Source organism: Pan troglodytes, chromosome 1 (genome assembly GCF_028858775.2).
Source record: "Pan troglodytes isolate AG18354 chromosome 1, NHGRI_mPanTro3-v2.0_pri, whole genome shotgun sequence".
Taxonomy (NCBI): domain Eukaryota; kingdom Metazoa; phylum Chordata; class Mammalia; order Primates; family Hominidae; genus Pan; species Pan troglodytes.
This window is the reverse complement of record NC_072398.2, coordinates 24,885,259-24,900,506: the sequence shown is the minus strand read 5'-3', so window position 1 is coordinate 24,900,506 and position 15,248 is coordinate 24,885,259. Positions and strand designations below refer to the sequence as shown.

Below are 15,248 nucleotides of genomic sequence, written 5' to 3'. Positions count from 1 at the left end.
AGGTCAGGAATTCGAGACCAGCCTGGCCAATATGGTGAAACCCCGTCTCTACTAAAAATACAACAATTAGCTGGGCGTGGTGGCGGGCGCCTGTAGTCCCATCTACTCGGGAAGCTGAGGCAGAAGAATCACTTGAACCCGGGAGGCAGAGGTTGCACTGAGCCGAGATCGCACGACTGCACTCCAGCCTGGGCGACAGGGCAAGACTCCGTCTCAAAAAAAAAAGATGATCCCAACAGACTAACCACTGCTTCTTTAGCTATCACTCACAAACTCTAGGTACATATATGGAAGGCAAATTCAGCAAATCATAGCCAGGCATGATGGTTTGTGTCTGTTATTTCAGCACTTTTGAGAGGCTGAGTCAGGAGGATATTTTGAGCTCAGCAGTTCAAGTCCAGTCTGGGCAACACAGTGAGACTCTCTCTAAAATACATAAAAAATCAGCAAATGTTTTAGGCAAAAAGAGTACTACTTAAACATTCAGATGAATGGATATTAGGAGATGTAACACACCAAGAATTATTTAGGTATTCATTCTGTTTATTGGATTGAAAGAAAGGGAATACAAATGACTGGTTAAGTGCTGCGCACTGACATGGAAAAAGTGTCTTTAAAAAAAATCCCAGTAAAGCAAATCAAAGTTAATGTAGTTTCAGTTGAACAAAAATTTAAAGACGTTTAATACATTACACATTTATAAAATAAAAGTCAACAAAGGGTGTTTTGTAAATAATTAGTAAACAAGTGAAAATAAATATCAGAGACCTGAAGTTTTTATACTTTAATGAATAAAGCAAAGAAATTTAAACTAAGTAAATATAATCTGAGAGGCAGTTAAAAAAACAAAAATCAAAACCCACCAAAATTGAAGAACACAATCTTTTGAAACATTTAATCAGTCCATAGCAAATAGTTATTACATACCAAAAGCTCTAAGTGTTAACTAGTTCCACCACAATGCCATGTAAATCTTGACAATTTAGAAATCTTGAGATCAACACTTAAGTTCTTTTCTTGATCTCTACAGCTTGGTTTGTAAGTACATACATGCTTTTGTGGATCTATTCCCCTCGCCACACACACACATTTTCAAGGAGCCAATAACATTTTTTTCCATCTGTGCCTAAAAATGTTACAATTCAGTCCTAGCACATTGACCCTGATAATGAAAATGTTTAAGTTAAAGATGGGGACACAATTTCAATCTTATAAAAATATACCAGTATTAACCAAACCTTAAACTCAGAGGGCACTTCACATGTGCACGAGACTTTTAGTAAAAATGACAAGATCCTAGAACAGTTGTTTCCAGGACTTTTTAATGAATCAAGTACTCTCTCTCTCACACACACACACAGAACACACACACACATTTTTATACTATTAGTTTTGTTAAATCCAGGCTATCTGGATTAAGTAGATAGGGGATGGGTTTTTATAGTTTTTATTTTTGTAACTATAGGGCAGCTACTATAACAATAGCTTAACAACACTGAAAAATTTCAATTAAGTTCACCCTGTTTTTAGAAAGTGTCTAAGTGTAAATGCAAATTCACCTCTTCTTAAGTTAGCAGTTTATATTAAATCAGATATGGTTTCTGAAATGGAAGTAATGTGTTGGAGGGCAACCCAAAAGGACAGTTGCTAAATTATGAATGAGAAATTAAAGTAAAACCAAATCAAAATATTTATACATTTTAGAGATGGGACAAAAAGGATATTAAGAAAAATGTCTTCTTTCCTCCCCATTCAAAAGCAGCCATTCTTCTACTGTGAAAGAAACTGACATGGATATTTTCCCTTTCAAGAGATGTATGATATATTTACCCACTGTGAGGCAGAGGTGATAGGGTCAGTTCTTGTTTGCAGGAACCAACATCCTAAAAAAGAAAATGTCAAGATGGGGAGGGGTGGGAAAGAAGGGTTTTCTATTAATGTCATGGAATATGCCACTGTAGAGGCAGAACACTCCTAATAATAACATTCACCAGATTACTACTGCTGTTTTTTTCAGACTAAGAAAATACTGACAAAATTGGATTTTTTTCTCCTTTCAATTGCAGGATATTCTGATTATTTAAAGTTAGGGAATCCCTTTTTTATCCCCCCACCCAATAAAATGGGCCAATTTGTAGGGATATATGCAAATAAAATGTTCTCTGTTTAAAATACTTACCTGGTTTAATATAACACATTTATCTGGCCAATAAGAGCAACAGAAATGTAGCTGTTATGAAGACTAAAAAAATACAAAAACCAAAGCTGAAGCTTTGTCATCCCTCCCCACTAACTCCCACTCCAATTCTTTACTACCCACATACTAATCTCAGTAATCCCCAAGTCCAACATTTTACCATTAATAACCAATTATTTGGAGGAAAAAGACATTTAATTTTATATTTGCTCTAGCCCTTAATCAATGCATAACAACAAAAACATTTTTAAGCACATGGAAATGAGCCTACTAACCTGATTTTTGGAGCCCAAATTCTCCACTCTATTTTGATCTATGTGCAAAAAGTATTGGTACTTTTCAATTTATACATTTGTTAGTATCTTGTGGCTGGCTTCATAGTATAAGACTCACTCTTAAGCATACTATAGAGCCTACAGCACTATCAGAAGTTTTCAATTAATAGCTATGGATCAGAAAATCCTGCGATCAGTTTCTTATACCATAAAATCCTAGGCTTCTTTACCATTTATTTCACCTTTCTAGCACAGTCACTGCATGGCAAATGTATGAAACAGACGTTTACAGCAAATTGGCACAGCAAAGTACCAGTATGTACAGGAAGCTGCCAGTTAAGACAGACCCGGAAAACAAACTCACCTAGCTGTTATAGAAACCTTTGCATAGTTGTTACTCCGTTTTAATAGGAGTTATGTTCTTGTAAAATGTGCCTCACTTTTACTCCACTTTTTAAAAAGTGTTTTTAAACTGTACTTCAGAAGCACTCTGAAAACTCAGATCTAGGGGTGGTGAGGTGAAGTAGAGTAGAATCTGAGTGCCAAATTGCCCCTGAATGGGCACAAATCTGAGTGTTACAAATGCACCATAGCACACTGCAACCAAATTTGTAAACAGCTGTGGAGTTTCTATGCCCACATTTAGTGATGTTACCATAGAGACTGGGGTGTATTAACGGCTTCAGGGTATACATGAATCACTTAAAATATGAATGGTTTTTAACTATACTGAGGTAAAGAGAAGTTGCCACTTAATTACATACAGTTACCAATGAAGATTTTTATTCAAGCTTAAAGTAAAAAGTAATTTTAGTTAAGAAAAATGAAGTACCAGATAAACTGTAACATATATTTTAACTTAGAAGTATCAAAACAGGAATTTTTTGATTCTCTAAGTGGTGGTCTCTGCAAAATGGAGCTTGAAGAAATCTTTTACATACCAATTTGATAAGAGTCTGCTGACCACGATCTGTCATTTTCTTTACTATGGGCTTCTGGGAGAATGCATGCTATTTTAAGGCCAAATGTGTTTTTCTTTCTTCTCCCCTTCCCTGACTTTTCCCTTTCTCCCATCCCCAACCACCTACCCCACAATGGAAGAATTTTTGACATCCAAGCCCTCTTCTCTTTGTGGATTCTGGAGTCTATTCATGATCATAATTATATTATAGACTTGGCTACGCCTAAAGGGGAACTTAGTACAAGACTTTTTCTTCACCAGAATCTTATTTTGGGGGTATCCCCATTCTCATTCCAACAGCTGGAGTCACCCTATTTATCCTCTACTGAAAAAGGGAGGGAATTTCAAGGGAGACTATGTTATGTTGTATTCAGCTGTTACGGAGTTTAAAAGCACAATGTGAACATCAGGCTTTTGGCTTATTTTAAATGTGAAATTCTCAAAATTAAAAGTGCTTTTCCACGAAGGAAACCTTTCCTTAAACTAAAACAGGAGGGGAGAGGGAAAGACTATCCACAGCACCAGTTTAGAATGAGGTTCAGTATGGCAATATCTGAAAAAACTGAGAAAAAAAATTCTTTAAATTTATGTATCCCTATATGTCAAAATATTAAGGGCAATTAAGAAAAATGACTATGAGGTTTTAATCCCAGTTTAAGTATGTCTGTAACCTGCTGAATTCTTCTAATAATTTCAATTATACTATAAACTTCCAAAGTGGTTGTATCGCTGATTCCTACTCTTTTGCTAGATCACACCAAAATTACTTCCTAAGTTGAGAACAACTTGGAACAAGCTTTACTGAAAACCAACTGACTACTGATGTCTCATGTTGGTGTATTTAAAATTCTTTTTGAATCTTGAATTTCTTCAAGATCAGGTACTGATGTTCCTTCAGGAATAAAACAAAAGGGGGGAAATCTTCAAAGCATTACTCTGAATTTCTTGTGTAATGTCCTTCCAAGCACTGTTTCTGACCATGTCTCATGTGGTATTCCAGAAGAGCATCAGTTATACTGTGTATCTAAGTCATTGAGGAAACTGTTTTTAAGCTGGTTTAGATTCCAAATGTATACAAATGAAGTCACTTTAATCCTATAAATACTTCTTAATTTATTTTTAAAAAATTGTGCTGTTAACCCTTTTACGGGGCAACAAGCTATGTGAAAAGTACAAAACTTTTTGTCAAATGTAATATTGAGAGTGCTTTTGACATAGTTCACTGGTTTATCATCTGGATCAGTATATACTGCGCAACGGGCAAGGCTAGAATCCATGAACCAAGCTGCAAAGATCTCAAGCTAAATAAGGCGGAAAGATTTGGAGAAACAAAAGAAGGAAATTCTTTCCTATCCAATGTATACTCTTCAGACTAATGCACTCTTTCTATCAAGCCTTCTAAACTGTTAAATAAAGTTTTCCAAACAAGCATTTAAACTTCATTACACAGAAGAGCAACAAGAATGGTATCCTGCCAGACAAAAGACAGGAAGGAAAAAAATATATATACTGAGTTCAATGGGTAAGCCTGAATGTAGCACAGTTCTTCACAACCGATGGGGGGATAATTCAACATGGTGTCCAACAACGTTCTAACGACGTGCTTCATCTCAACTGGTTACTATGAAGCAAGGTGTAAATGTTTGGCCCCAATCGGGCTTCAGAAATGGTTCTTTTTTCATGACGAGCATGTCTGTCCAGCTATCAATCATGTTTGTTTGCACCAAATCCCAAGCCATTAAAATACGACTAATTTTAAGTTAAACAGAAGTCGTCTGCTCCAAATTCACCATCAACTATCCATGCTACTGCATTCCTCTGAATGAAGACAAGATGAAATGTATGGGGGGGCGGGCGGGGGGGGGGGAAGAGGGGAAGGAGAGAAAAAAATTACCAGTTAGAAAGTTTCAAAATTAGCATTATGACATTACAAAATTATACTAACATTAAAAAATCAAAGCAAATTCTTGATACTTTCATCATACTCATTAAAACAATGTCTATATCATGTCTTAGACCATATATTATGATCTAAATTCATGATTTTGAATACTGAAGAAACCCAAGTGAATAATCATGTTAGAATCTCATGCTTTTATTTTTTTGAGACAGGATCCCACTCTGCTGCTCAGGCTGGTGATGTAATTTGGGCTCACTGCAACCTCTGCCTCCTTGGCTCAAGTGATCCTTCCACCTCTGCCTCCTGAGTAGCCAGGATTACAGGCACATGCCACCATGCCTGGCTACTTTTTGTATTTTTTGTAGAGACAGGGTTTCGCCATGTTGCCCAGGCTGGTCTTGAACTCCTGAGCTCAAGCAATCTGCCTGCCTTGGCCTCCCAAAATGTTGGGATTACAGGCACTGGCCACCGTGCCTAGCCTCAGAATCTCATACTTTTAAAATTAACCTTGAAATAGTTAGCAGAATAGATAAATTTTTATGATAGCTACAATAGTAAAGAGGAAAGAAAGATCTGGCAGTCTAAGGTAGAATAATGTGTTATAACTATGGAGTTGTTAATTTTCCTTTTGGTTGCTCTGTTTGAAATTCTACAGTATCATCCTACTCCATTTTTTTGGGGGGGTGTATAACAGCTTTGAGATATAATTCATAATCTGTACAAAGCAACCATTTAAAGTGTACACTTTGAACCCGGGAGGCGGAGGTTGCAGTGAGCCGAGATTGCACCACTGCACTTCAGCCTGGGCGACAGAGTGAGACTCCATCTCAAAACAGAAACAAACACAAAAACAAAAAAAACAAAAGTGGAAAATCAATGGTTTTTAGTGTACCCACAGAATTATGCAATCATTAACAATCAATTTTAGAACATTTTCAACATTCATTAGCAGTCAAACACTTCCCCAAGCCCTAAGTAATCACTATATCTATGTTGTCTATAGATCTGTCTATTCTAGACTATTTCATATAAATGGAATCACAATATGTGGTCTTGTGTCCTGCTTCTTTCACTTAGCATATTGTTTTCAAGGTCCATTCATACTGTAGCATGCATCGGTACTTCCTTCTATTCCATTTTATGCATCCTTAAAAAAAAAAATATCATGCCTGTAATCCCAGTACTTTGGGAGGCCAAGACAGGCCGACTTCACCTGAAGTCGGGAGTTCGAGACCAGCCTGACCAACATGGAAAAACCCCATCTTGACTAAAAATACAAAATTAGCCGGGCGTGGTGATGCATGCCTGTAATCCCAGCTACTCAGGAGGCTGAGGCAGAATTGCTTGAATCCAGGAGGCGGAGGTTGTGGTGAGCCGAGATTGCGCCATTGCACTCCAGCCTGGGCAACAAGAGCAAAACTCCGTCTCAAAAAAAAAAAAAACAAAAAAAAAAAACAAAAAAAACCTTAATTCTACTGTTAAAATTTTATTTTATTTACAGTCCATAATTCTACTGTTAAAATTTTTCCCTTTTGAAATGGAGTTGAGTGAAACATTTTTATTTAAATGACTTATAGTATTTTACTGTGCTACATTTTTCCTTTTTTGTTTCCTTCAGAGACAGGGTCTCATTCTGTCACCTAGGCTGGAGTGCAGTGGCATGATCGTAGCTCACTGAAGCCTCAAACTCCTGGACTCAAGGGATCCTCCTGCCTCAGCCTTCCAAGTAGCTAGGATTACAGGCGCCAAGCCATCATGCCTGGCTGTATTTTGATTTTTTTAATATTGATTTCTTTAGCCTCATCTATATTTTTCGTAAGTTCTATTCTAAATAGGTATTACTTTAATTAGAAAAAGTGTTTTGGGGGTGGAGGGGGAATACTCCAGAAAATAACTTGTGAAAAGGACATTATAGCCAAACATCTGGTTATACAAGTACTGTTTTTTCTATTTCAGGTGAAAATGAAAATCATTTTAGGGCTATACCCATGTTGCCAAAGCACAATGGAGAGTTGCTGAACTGGACCCAGATCCTACAAATTAGCCAAAATTTGGCTCACTCACCAAAGTGAGGATCTACATTAGTCAGATTCACCAAATAGCAGCACACTCTTATTCCACTGCTATGGAGGCATAAAATATATCCTCTTCTGGCTGGTCGCGGTGGCTCATGCCTGTAATCCCAGCACTTTGGGAGGCCGAGGCGGGTGGATCACGAGGTCAGGAGATCGAGACCATCCTGGCTAACACAGTGAAACCCCATCTCTACTAAAAATACAAAAAATTAGCTGGGCGTGGTGGTGGGTGCCTGTAGTCCCAGCTACTCGGGAGGCTGAGGCAGGAGAGTGGCGTGAACCCAGGAGGCGGAGCTTGCAGTGAGCCGAGATCGCACCACTGTACACTGGGAGAGAGCATGAGACTCCGTCTCAAAAAAAAAAAGAACAGAAAACATATCCTCTTCTGGGGTAAATCTGTTACTACATACCTAGTATTTTCCTACTTCTTTAAACCAAGTATGTTTATTTGAAGAAATAACTCCCAAATGACTAATAAAATGAGAAAAGCACAGATTGAATCACAGTTGCAGATCTATAAAGACTTTGGGTTTGTAGGCCTTTGGTTGAAACCCAAACAGGACAACACAAGAAGGTAAAGATTTCTGGTCTTAGTTGATTTCCTAGAGGAATGTTAGAATGTCAGGTAGTGATCTATAAATACAAAAAGACCCTTCAAGGTTCTGGGCAAATGAACAGTAGTTCTCAAACTTTTTGACTCGTGTGCTCTTCGTGTTTTGTATTCTCATCTCTGATTGCATATCCTTACCCGCCAGTAAGATGTGGCCAAGCCTTCTACAGTCTGTACCACAAAGATAAAAGTGTAGGGAATATACTTTTTCAAACCATACATGCTACTCCGATAACCCTCCTCCACAGAGAATCACTTAACTGAGAGCAATTAGTCATCTTTCTCACTAAAAAAAAAAAAAAATTTAGGTGGGACATGCTTAACAAAAAATCTGTTTATATATAAACTGCTTCATTCTAAGCAAACCAAACATTTTACGTGCTCTATTTAAGAGAGAGTCATTTACATGAAGTTTCTCATTATCTCTTTGCTGTAGTACTGATATATCATGTTCAATTAAGTTTTTGGCTTTAACTGTTAGCCTTATATTTTGGCCTTTCTTCATCCCCAAGTATCTCAAAGTGGTGGAAAAAACCTTTCAGACTTAGACTTGAAGACCTGATGGCACTCAACAAGTGAATTAGTTTTGCCATGCTGCAGTTTCCTTACCTCTAAAAATAAAGATAAAAATACTTCCCTTATAGGACTATGAAGACTTTATGCAAGACAGTATATGTAAAGGGATTAGCATGCTGCTTGGCACACAGGTACATGATCAATTTTAGTTCTCTCTTCTCCTTCCCTATCCATTAAACACAACTCATGTTAGTATGATGCATGGTGCAAACAGACGTTTACTTTTTTTTAAAGAGTAAAATCTATAATCAAGATATTTAATATCTAAAGTTGTTAATATTTTGTATGGTTAGTTTCATGTGTATAAAATTCTTCCTACAATATTACATTTAGGTAGCATGACGAAGCAAGATTTTCAGTAACATTTTTAAAGTGAAACTACTAAATAGCTAACTGGATGTCAATGAGGTATCATATTCCAGCTTATTCTTTTCACTGTGCCCCCCAAAACAACCACTACATTATTGGCTCTTAGACTACTTAAACTCATTCTGTGGCCTGAGATAGGGTACAATATGTAAAAGAGAGAAATCATATACCACACTTTAAATAAACTTGCTTAAAACTGCTTTAAGTTCATAATAAGCCGAGCGATGTTTCATTTGGACAAAACATAGTAACATTATACAAAGGTATTACCTTCAATATTCTGGTGGTCTATAAAAGGTGCTGGTCCCCATATTCTAACAGTGCCATCATCTGAGGCGCTGGCCATCATGGATGGAATCTGTGGGTTCCAGCTCACACAGTTTACTGTACGTGTGTGCCCTGTCAGCTCCGCAATTGGCAGTTCACTACGTTTGTGCCAGATGTAAACCTTGTGATCTGAACATATAGTAATTCAGAAAAAAGTTTTACATTAATAAAACCAACTAACTGATCTTAAATTTATCATTCACTACACACAGGACTCTTTACTAGAACTTAAAGGGAAAATAAATATACCATGAATAGTTTAACATGTTACCTTATGAAAAAATGTTTAAATCAAATATACACTTTTTTCCTGTTAAAGGTGATCAGCTCTCATCAAGTCACACACAAAAAAACTATCTGCAATATTCTGTCAATACATGAGTAATGAAGAATTATAAATCAAGGCCTTTGAACATAAACAAATCCAGGATAGAGATAGTGATAAATTCTATGGAAATGGGAAGTGACAGAAAAGCAATGTATCCAAATTGAATACTGAAGCAAAAATGAAGATGACAGCTAAACCTTTATTGGGTGCTTACAAAGTACTAGGTATCAAGTACTTAATGCATATTATTTAATCTTCATCACTACCCCATAAAATGGGTATTCTGCTTATCCTTTTTTTTTGAGACGGAGTCTCACTCTGTTGCCCAGGCTGGAGTGCAGTGGCAAGATCTCGGCTGACTGCAACCTCCACCTCCCGGGTTCAAGTGATTCTCCTGCCTCAGCCTCCCGAGTAGCTGGGATTACAGGCGTGTGTGACCATGCCCGGCTAATTTTTTGTATTTTTAGTAGAGATGGGGTTTAGCCACGATGGTCTCCATCTCCTGACCTCGTGATCCGCCCATCTCAGCCTCCCAAAGTGCTGGGATTACAGGCATGAGCTACTGCGCCCCGCCTGCTTATCCTCTTAATGGTGATTGAAACATAGGTTATGGTTAAGTGGTCTGCTTATGGTTAACAGCTAGTAAATGGTAAAGTTGGGATTCAAATCCAGGCAGCCCTGCTCAAGAGCTTACTAGTGAGAGTAGACAATGGTCCCTTATCTGCATCATGATATGGCTTTGTAGACTATAATCTCATGAAGTGACCACAACAATCAAAATCCCCTACAGCTTTCTTTGTAATAAACGAATCTTCAAAAAACTAGCCACATAGTATAGAGAGTATTGGTTGAGAGTATGGGCTCTGGAATCAGACTACTCAACATTGTATCCTTCCTCCAACACTGACTAGCTGAGCAACTTTGGGCAAATTACTCTTTACAACCCTTCACCTGTAAATGGGGATACTAACCTCATATCATGCTGTTATAAGGATTAAATATATTTGTATGTGGAAAGGTGTTTGGAATAAACACCATTTACTACTGTGACGAGATTAAGTACAGGTGATGGTTCTTGAACAGAGGGCAGAATCCCAGGGCAAATTAGAAAGGTGTATAACTTAATGATATATCAGTTAAGTATGGCCAATGTGCAAACTGTCAGTGGGTGTAGTGCCAGTTGAGGAAACCTTAGAGGATGTGCCTTAGCTTCAAAATTTCTGACATGAAGATAAAAAGCTGGAACTGTATCTGAACTTTTTGTGTGTGTATGTGTGAAGCAAAAGCTAAAAGGCACCAATTAAAAAACTGAATTTATCTTCTTAGAAGTATCTGCTGCTCAATAATTTTTGAAAATAATTTTTTCTTACATGAAATGAAATTAGGAAAAAAAAAAAAAGTAAAGACAGGTTAGCTGTATTTCCTTCCTAAACTGAAGAGGTCCACAAGGAGAAGGATCACAGGGTTAAAGTGTGAATGCAATTGAATATTTCTCTATTTGGTGGAAAATGTTTTTGTGAATATATATTCAAGGAGCACATTTGGTGAAAGGCAGGAAAAACCGGGTTTGAAGTAATCAAGGTCAAAATGACAGGCTTTATCATCAAGCTCTGTTTGCTGTATCAATCTGAGAAATCTATTGTTTATGCAAAGGTAAAAAAGTCCAGTTTTTCTACATATTGCCAGCACAATGAAAAGGCTTGAGTAGTGGTATAACTTTTTTGGGAAACGGTTTCTTAATTGCTCTATTTTATACTGGCACTTATATATTTGGGGATTTGGAGGGTCATTGAAATATATTCCTTACAAATAAATGGCAAATGGATTACTGTGGTCATCCTGGGAGATAATATACTCGCTATATCTGATTGATGTTCAAAACATTTTCAAAACCATTCTAAATCACTTGAGTCATGAGAAGACTAATCTCTGTACTTGACAGTGGTCTAATTTGTAGCCCTAAACCAGAAGATAATGTGGTTTAATTATAGTATTCATCGTTGTTTCTAAGTTAGTTTGGGCTTAAAAAAAGTTTGGCTTTTCTAGGGATAATGGTAGCCATACATAATTTTAAGTACCTCTAGGGTACACAGAAAGAGCTGTAAGGGATTCTCAGGCATAATTAAGAGAAAGAAAACCTACCAGAAGCAGGATTGAATAGACCATGGAAGAAGACATCTTATAAACAGGAGGAATTTAAAAGCAAGAAGGCTTAACATATTTAGACCACAGGAAAATTTAATTAGAAACTAATGTCTATTATCTCCCGCGATATATTAAAAACAGACAGACAAAACAAAACAAAAAGCCAATAGAGAATCTAGAAGTAGTGGAAAAAACTAAATTTCCTGACTGGAAAAAAGTAAATTCCCAATTGCTACCTAACCACTCTTCTTTCCTCCCAATCTCATCCGACGCTGATTTTCGGTAGAAAGAAAGAATTGATGAATTCAGGCTGGGCGCGGTGGCTCATGCCTGTAATCCCAGCACTTCAGGAGGCTGAGGCAGGTAGACTGCTTGAGCTCAGGAATTCAAGACCAGCCTGGGTAACTCGGTGAAACCCCATCTCTACAAAAATTTGTTGGGGCTACTTGAGGGGCTGAGGAAGGAAGGACTGCTTGAGCCCAGGAGGTGGAGGTTGCATCAAGATCGTGCCATTGCACTCAAAAAAAGAAAAGAAAAGAAAAGGAATAGATGAATTTATATGCTTGATGTTAAAATCTAAATCTTTAAATGTCTCTCTTTGTCCCAATCCTTAAATATGCCTTATTCTTAAAGGTAAACCTCATGTGCACTTTATGATCCTCTTATCTACCAAGATCAGTTTTTTGTCAAGATAGGGATAGTAAACATCTTATACAATAAATGGAACATAACATAATCTAATTCCTTGGTCTATCTTATAAAACCAGATTCAGTGTATATTTTTTTACTTTTTGTAGAGACAGTGTCTAGCCACGTTGCCCAGGTTGGTCTGGAACTCGTGGCCTCAAGCAGTACTCCCATCTAGGCCTCCCAGAGTGTTGAGATTACAGGTGTAAGCCATCATGCCCGGCCAAAAAAAGTGACTTAAATAATTTGCTTTTATAGTACCTAGAAATGTACAGTGGGTATTGAAGAAAAATGTGTTGAATAAAAACTTGCAATAATTTGCCACTAGTTAAGTTCCTATCGCCTTAAAAAGTACACTAAATTTTATTACTGCCTCACTTATTTGTGCTTGCATCTTCTAAACAATTCACACTTTAAATTAGAGTGACTTTAGGCATATTCCTGTCTGGAATACTGACACTTTTAGATTAGAGAACAAGTTTATTCAAAAGGGTAGTAGTAGGAAGAATAATTTCAGCTTTCCTAAAATCTTAAGAATTATCAAACTCAATTATAACTCTGGTGACCGCTGAAGAAATACTGAAGAACTAATTATAGTCAAATCTGTCCAAGTTCAGGTAGAACATCATAATTAACCTTGATTTTTCAGATACTACCAACCCTTAAAAACCATCAGTCCCATGAAAATACAAGTCAACATATGAAAGTATAATAATTTAACTAAATCTTGATTCGACACATGCACCAAACACACTGCTACGTGGTCAGAATAAGCACTGCTGATCCGTGACAATACATGACAATATGGAGGGCTTAGGTCATTACAGAAAAGGAGAAAGTAATACATGACAGCATGTGACAATTTGTGATAATACAGGGGCTTAGGTCATTACAGAGAGAAATTAACCGTGTATTGGATAAATGAAAGAATTTTAACTTACTACCCTGAATTTTCTTGGAGACATGACTGCCTTCATAAATTGAGATTTACAGACTTTAATATCAACATATGTAAACTGATAAGGACACAATTTACCTTCACTGCCACTAGCGATGAAGTCTTCATTATGGCCTCCAAAACATGAATGAATTGTATAAAACCCTTGTGTAACACCTTGATACTTTCTTACTAAAACTCTGTCTTGCAAGTCCCATAAATGAACTCCCTGCAGGCAAAGGAGAATACAGATATTTACTCTGCCTCAACTCAAACAAATTTTAAAAAGTATCTGTAAATATCCCTTTGCCTGATGAAATATCTTCATTTTCTATTATGCAAAATACCAACATTCTGACAACTTTATGGTTGATTATACACATTTAAGGATCAATCACATGCAATCAAATTTAAGGGTAAGTAGAAAATTTTGTTAATATAAATACACTGAAAATAACAGTTAAAATAAAACTTGTACTAAGCCAAATTTTTCAGAAAATTATACTAATAAACATACCTGAGTTGCTACATTTAACAAAGCTAATCGGCCATTTTTTGAAATAGTAAAAGACATAATAGGATGATCTTCTTGTACTCTGGAACCAGAAAATAATTTGTCAAAAACAACATATTAACAGTCAAGGCATTCAAATTATCAATACATAAGATGTGCTAGCTTAAGTATGACAATTTTGCCTGCAATCACTATTACATACTATACTTCAATTGAGAAGAATCTGAGTTACTGATTACTAAGTACCATGTGACCTTCAATCCAAATTACCACGCAAACCAAAACGAAAAACATAAAAACTGTGAAAAGGGAAGTTCCACTACACATTTGAATATAAATCAGGTAATTGTTGTTTAATGGAAACAAAAAATAGTTACATGTTCCTATCTGTAAGGTCCTCGAAGTTATAGCCCCGAATTCGCTGGTGTGTATCTGATGCCAGAACAGTCTTTCCATCACTCAAGCACCAAAGGCATTGCACTCTTACCCCTTCCCAGGAGTCAAGGAGATTACCATCTAAGTCCTGAGTAAGAAAAAACTACTATTAACTTCATTACTCAACAGCACTCAGAAAGCAAATAAAGAACCAAAAGATTCCCTTCACAATATCTTTTAGTAACAGGTTTTTTTTTTTTCCTGAGACTGATCTCAACCCAATTGTTCTAGAAGTGTTTTTAACCATGAAAATTTGAATATAGTTCAAATTTCATTACAACCATACTTAAGGGAAAGCAGAGAGACACTTTGTAGCTCTATCTTCCCTTCAATAACTCACCATGCATAAATAACACAAAGAAAGAAACAGTCCCTAAGTTCCAAGTAAGGTCTTACTTTTATTCAAAAACAATTTAAACGTTCCTTTAAAATTCACTATACTGGAATTTGTCCTAATATTTAGGAGTTGTGAAATGGAAAAAGATTCTAAAACATTTTACAGCTTCATACAGACTGGAGGAATCTGTTAATGACATTTTTCAAAAATTTACCAAATTTGTAATGTGCTCTACAGATCAAAGCTCTTATAGTCATTATCTCATTGAATATCCAAAGTTCTGAGAGGAACAACCCTTCCCATTTTATAAGTTAGATAATCCTGTATCTTGATGCCTTAACACAGTATAGGACAGCAAACTCAGCAGAAACATACATGATCATCTTGCACGCAGGGAATTAAGAACAATTCATAACCATATTGAGATAATATAACACCAAAATCCATGTGCTCCAAACGAGCTTAATAAAAGAAACTGATAACCTGTTTTAGCTAAATTAAATGATTTATTATCTTGTTTTAGTTTAAAAAATTGATCTGGGGTCGGGTGTGGTAGCTCATGCCTATAATCCCAG

General features: G+C 36.6%; 1 protein-coding gene and 1 non-coding gene across 7 annotated transcripts in view; both read right to left on the bottom strand.

Annotated features, from left to right (window-relative positions):
- Positions 1–769: 769 nt before the first annotated feature.
- Positions 770–15,248, bottom strand: part of WDR26 (WD repeat domain 26) — a 49,095-nt gene continuing 34,616 nt past the window's right edge. For 2 of the 6 annotated variants that reach the window (XM_054659338.2, XM_054659339.2), the window contains exons 10-14: positions 14,279–14,424; positions 13,905–13,983; positions 13,487–13,616; positions 9,234–9,419; positions 770–5,251 (exon numbers count right to left, since the gene is read on the bottom strand). In XM_054659338.2, the coding sequence (XP_054515313.1) occupies positions 5,226–5,251; positions 9,234–9,419; positions 13,487–13,616; positions 13,905–13,983; positions 14,279–14,424 (567 nt within the window). In that variant the 3' untranslated portion in view covers positions 770–5,225. Of the gene's footprint in view, positions 5,252–7,210; positions 8,305–9,233; positions 9,420–13,486; positions 13,617–13,904; positions 13,984–14,278; positions 14,425–15,248 lie in introns of those variants that run through there. The other 4 variants (XM_063809771.1, XM_063809787.1, XM_063809795.1 and 1 more) reach the window with 2 other exon arrangements.
- MIR4742 (microRNA mir-4742) lies at positions 13,609–13,721 on the bottom strand. Its single transcript, NR_106630.1, has one exon. It is a non-coding gene; the product is annotated as a microRNA mir-4742 (primary transcript).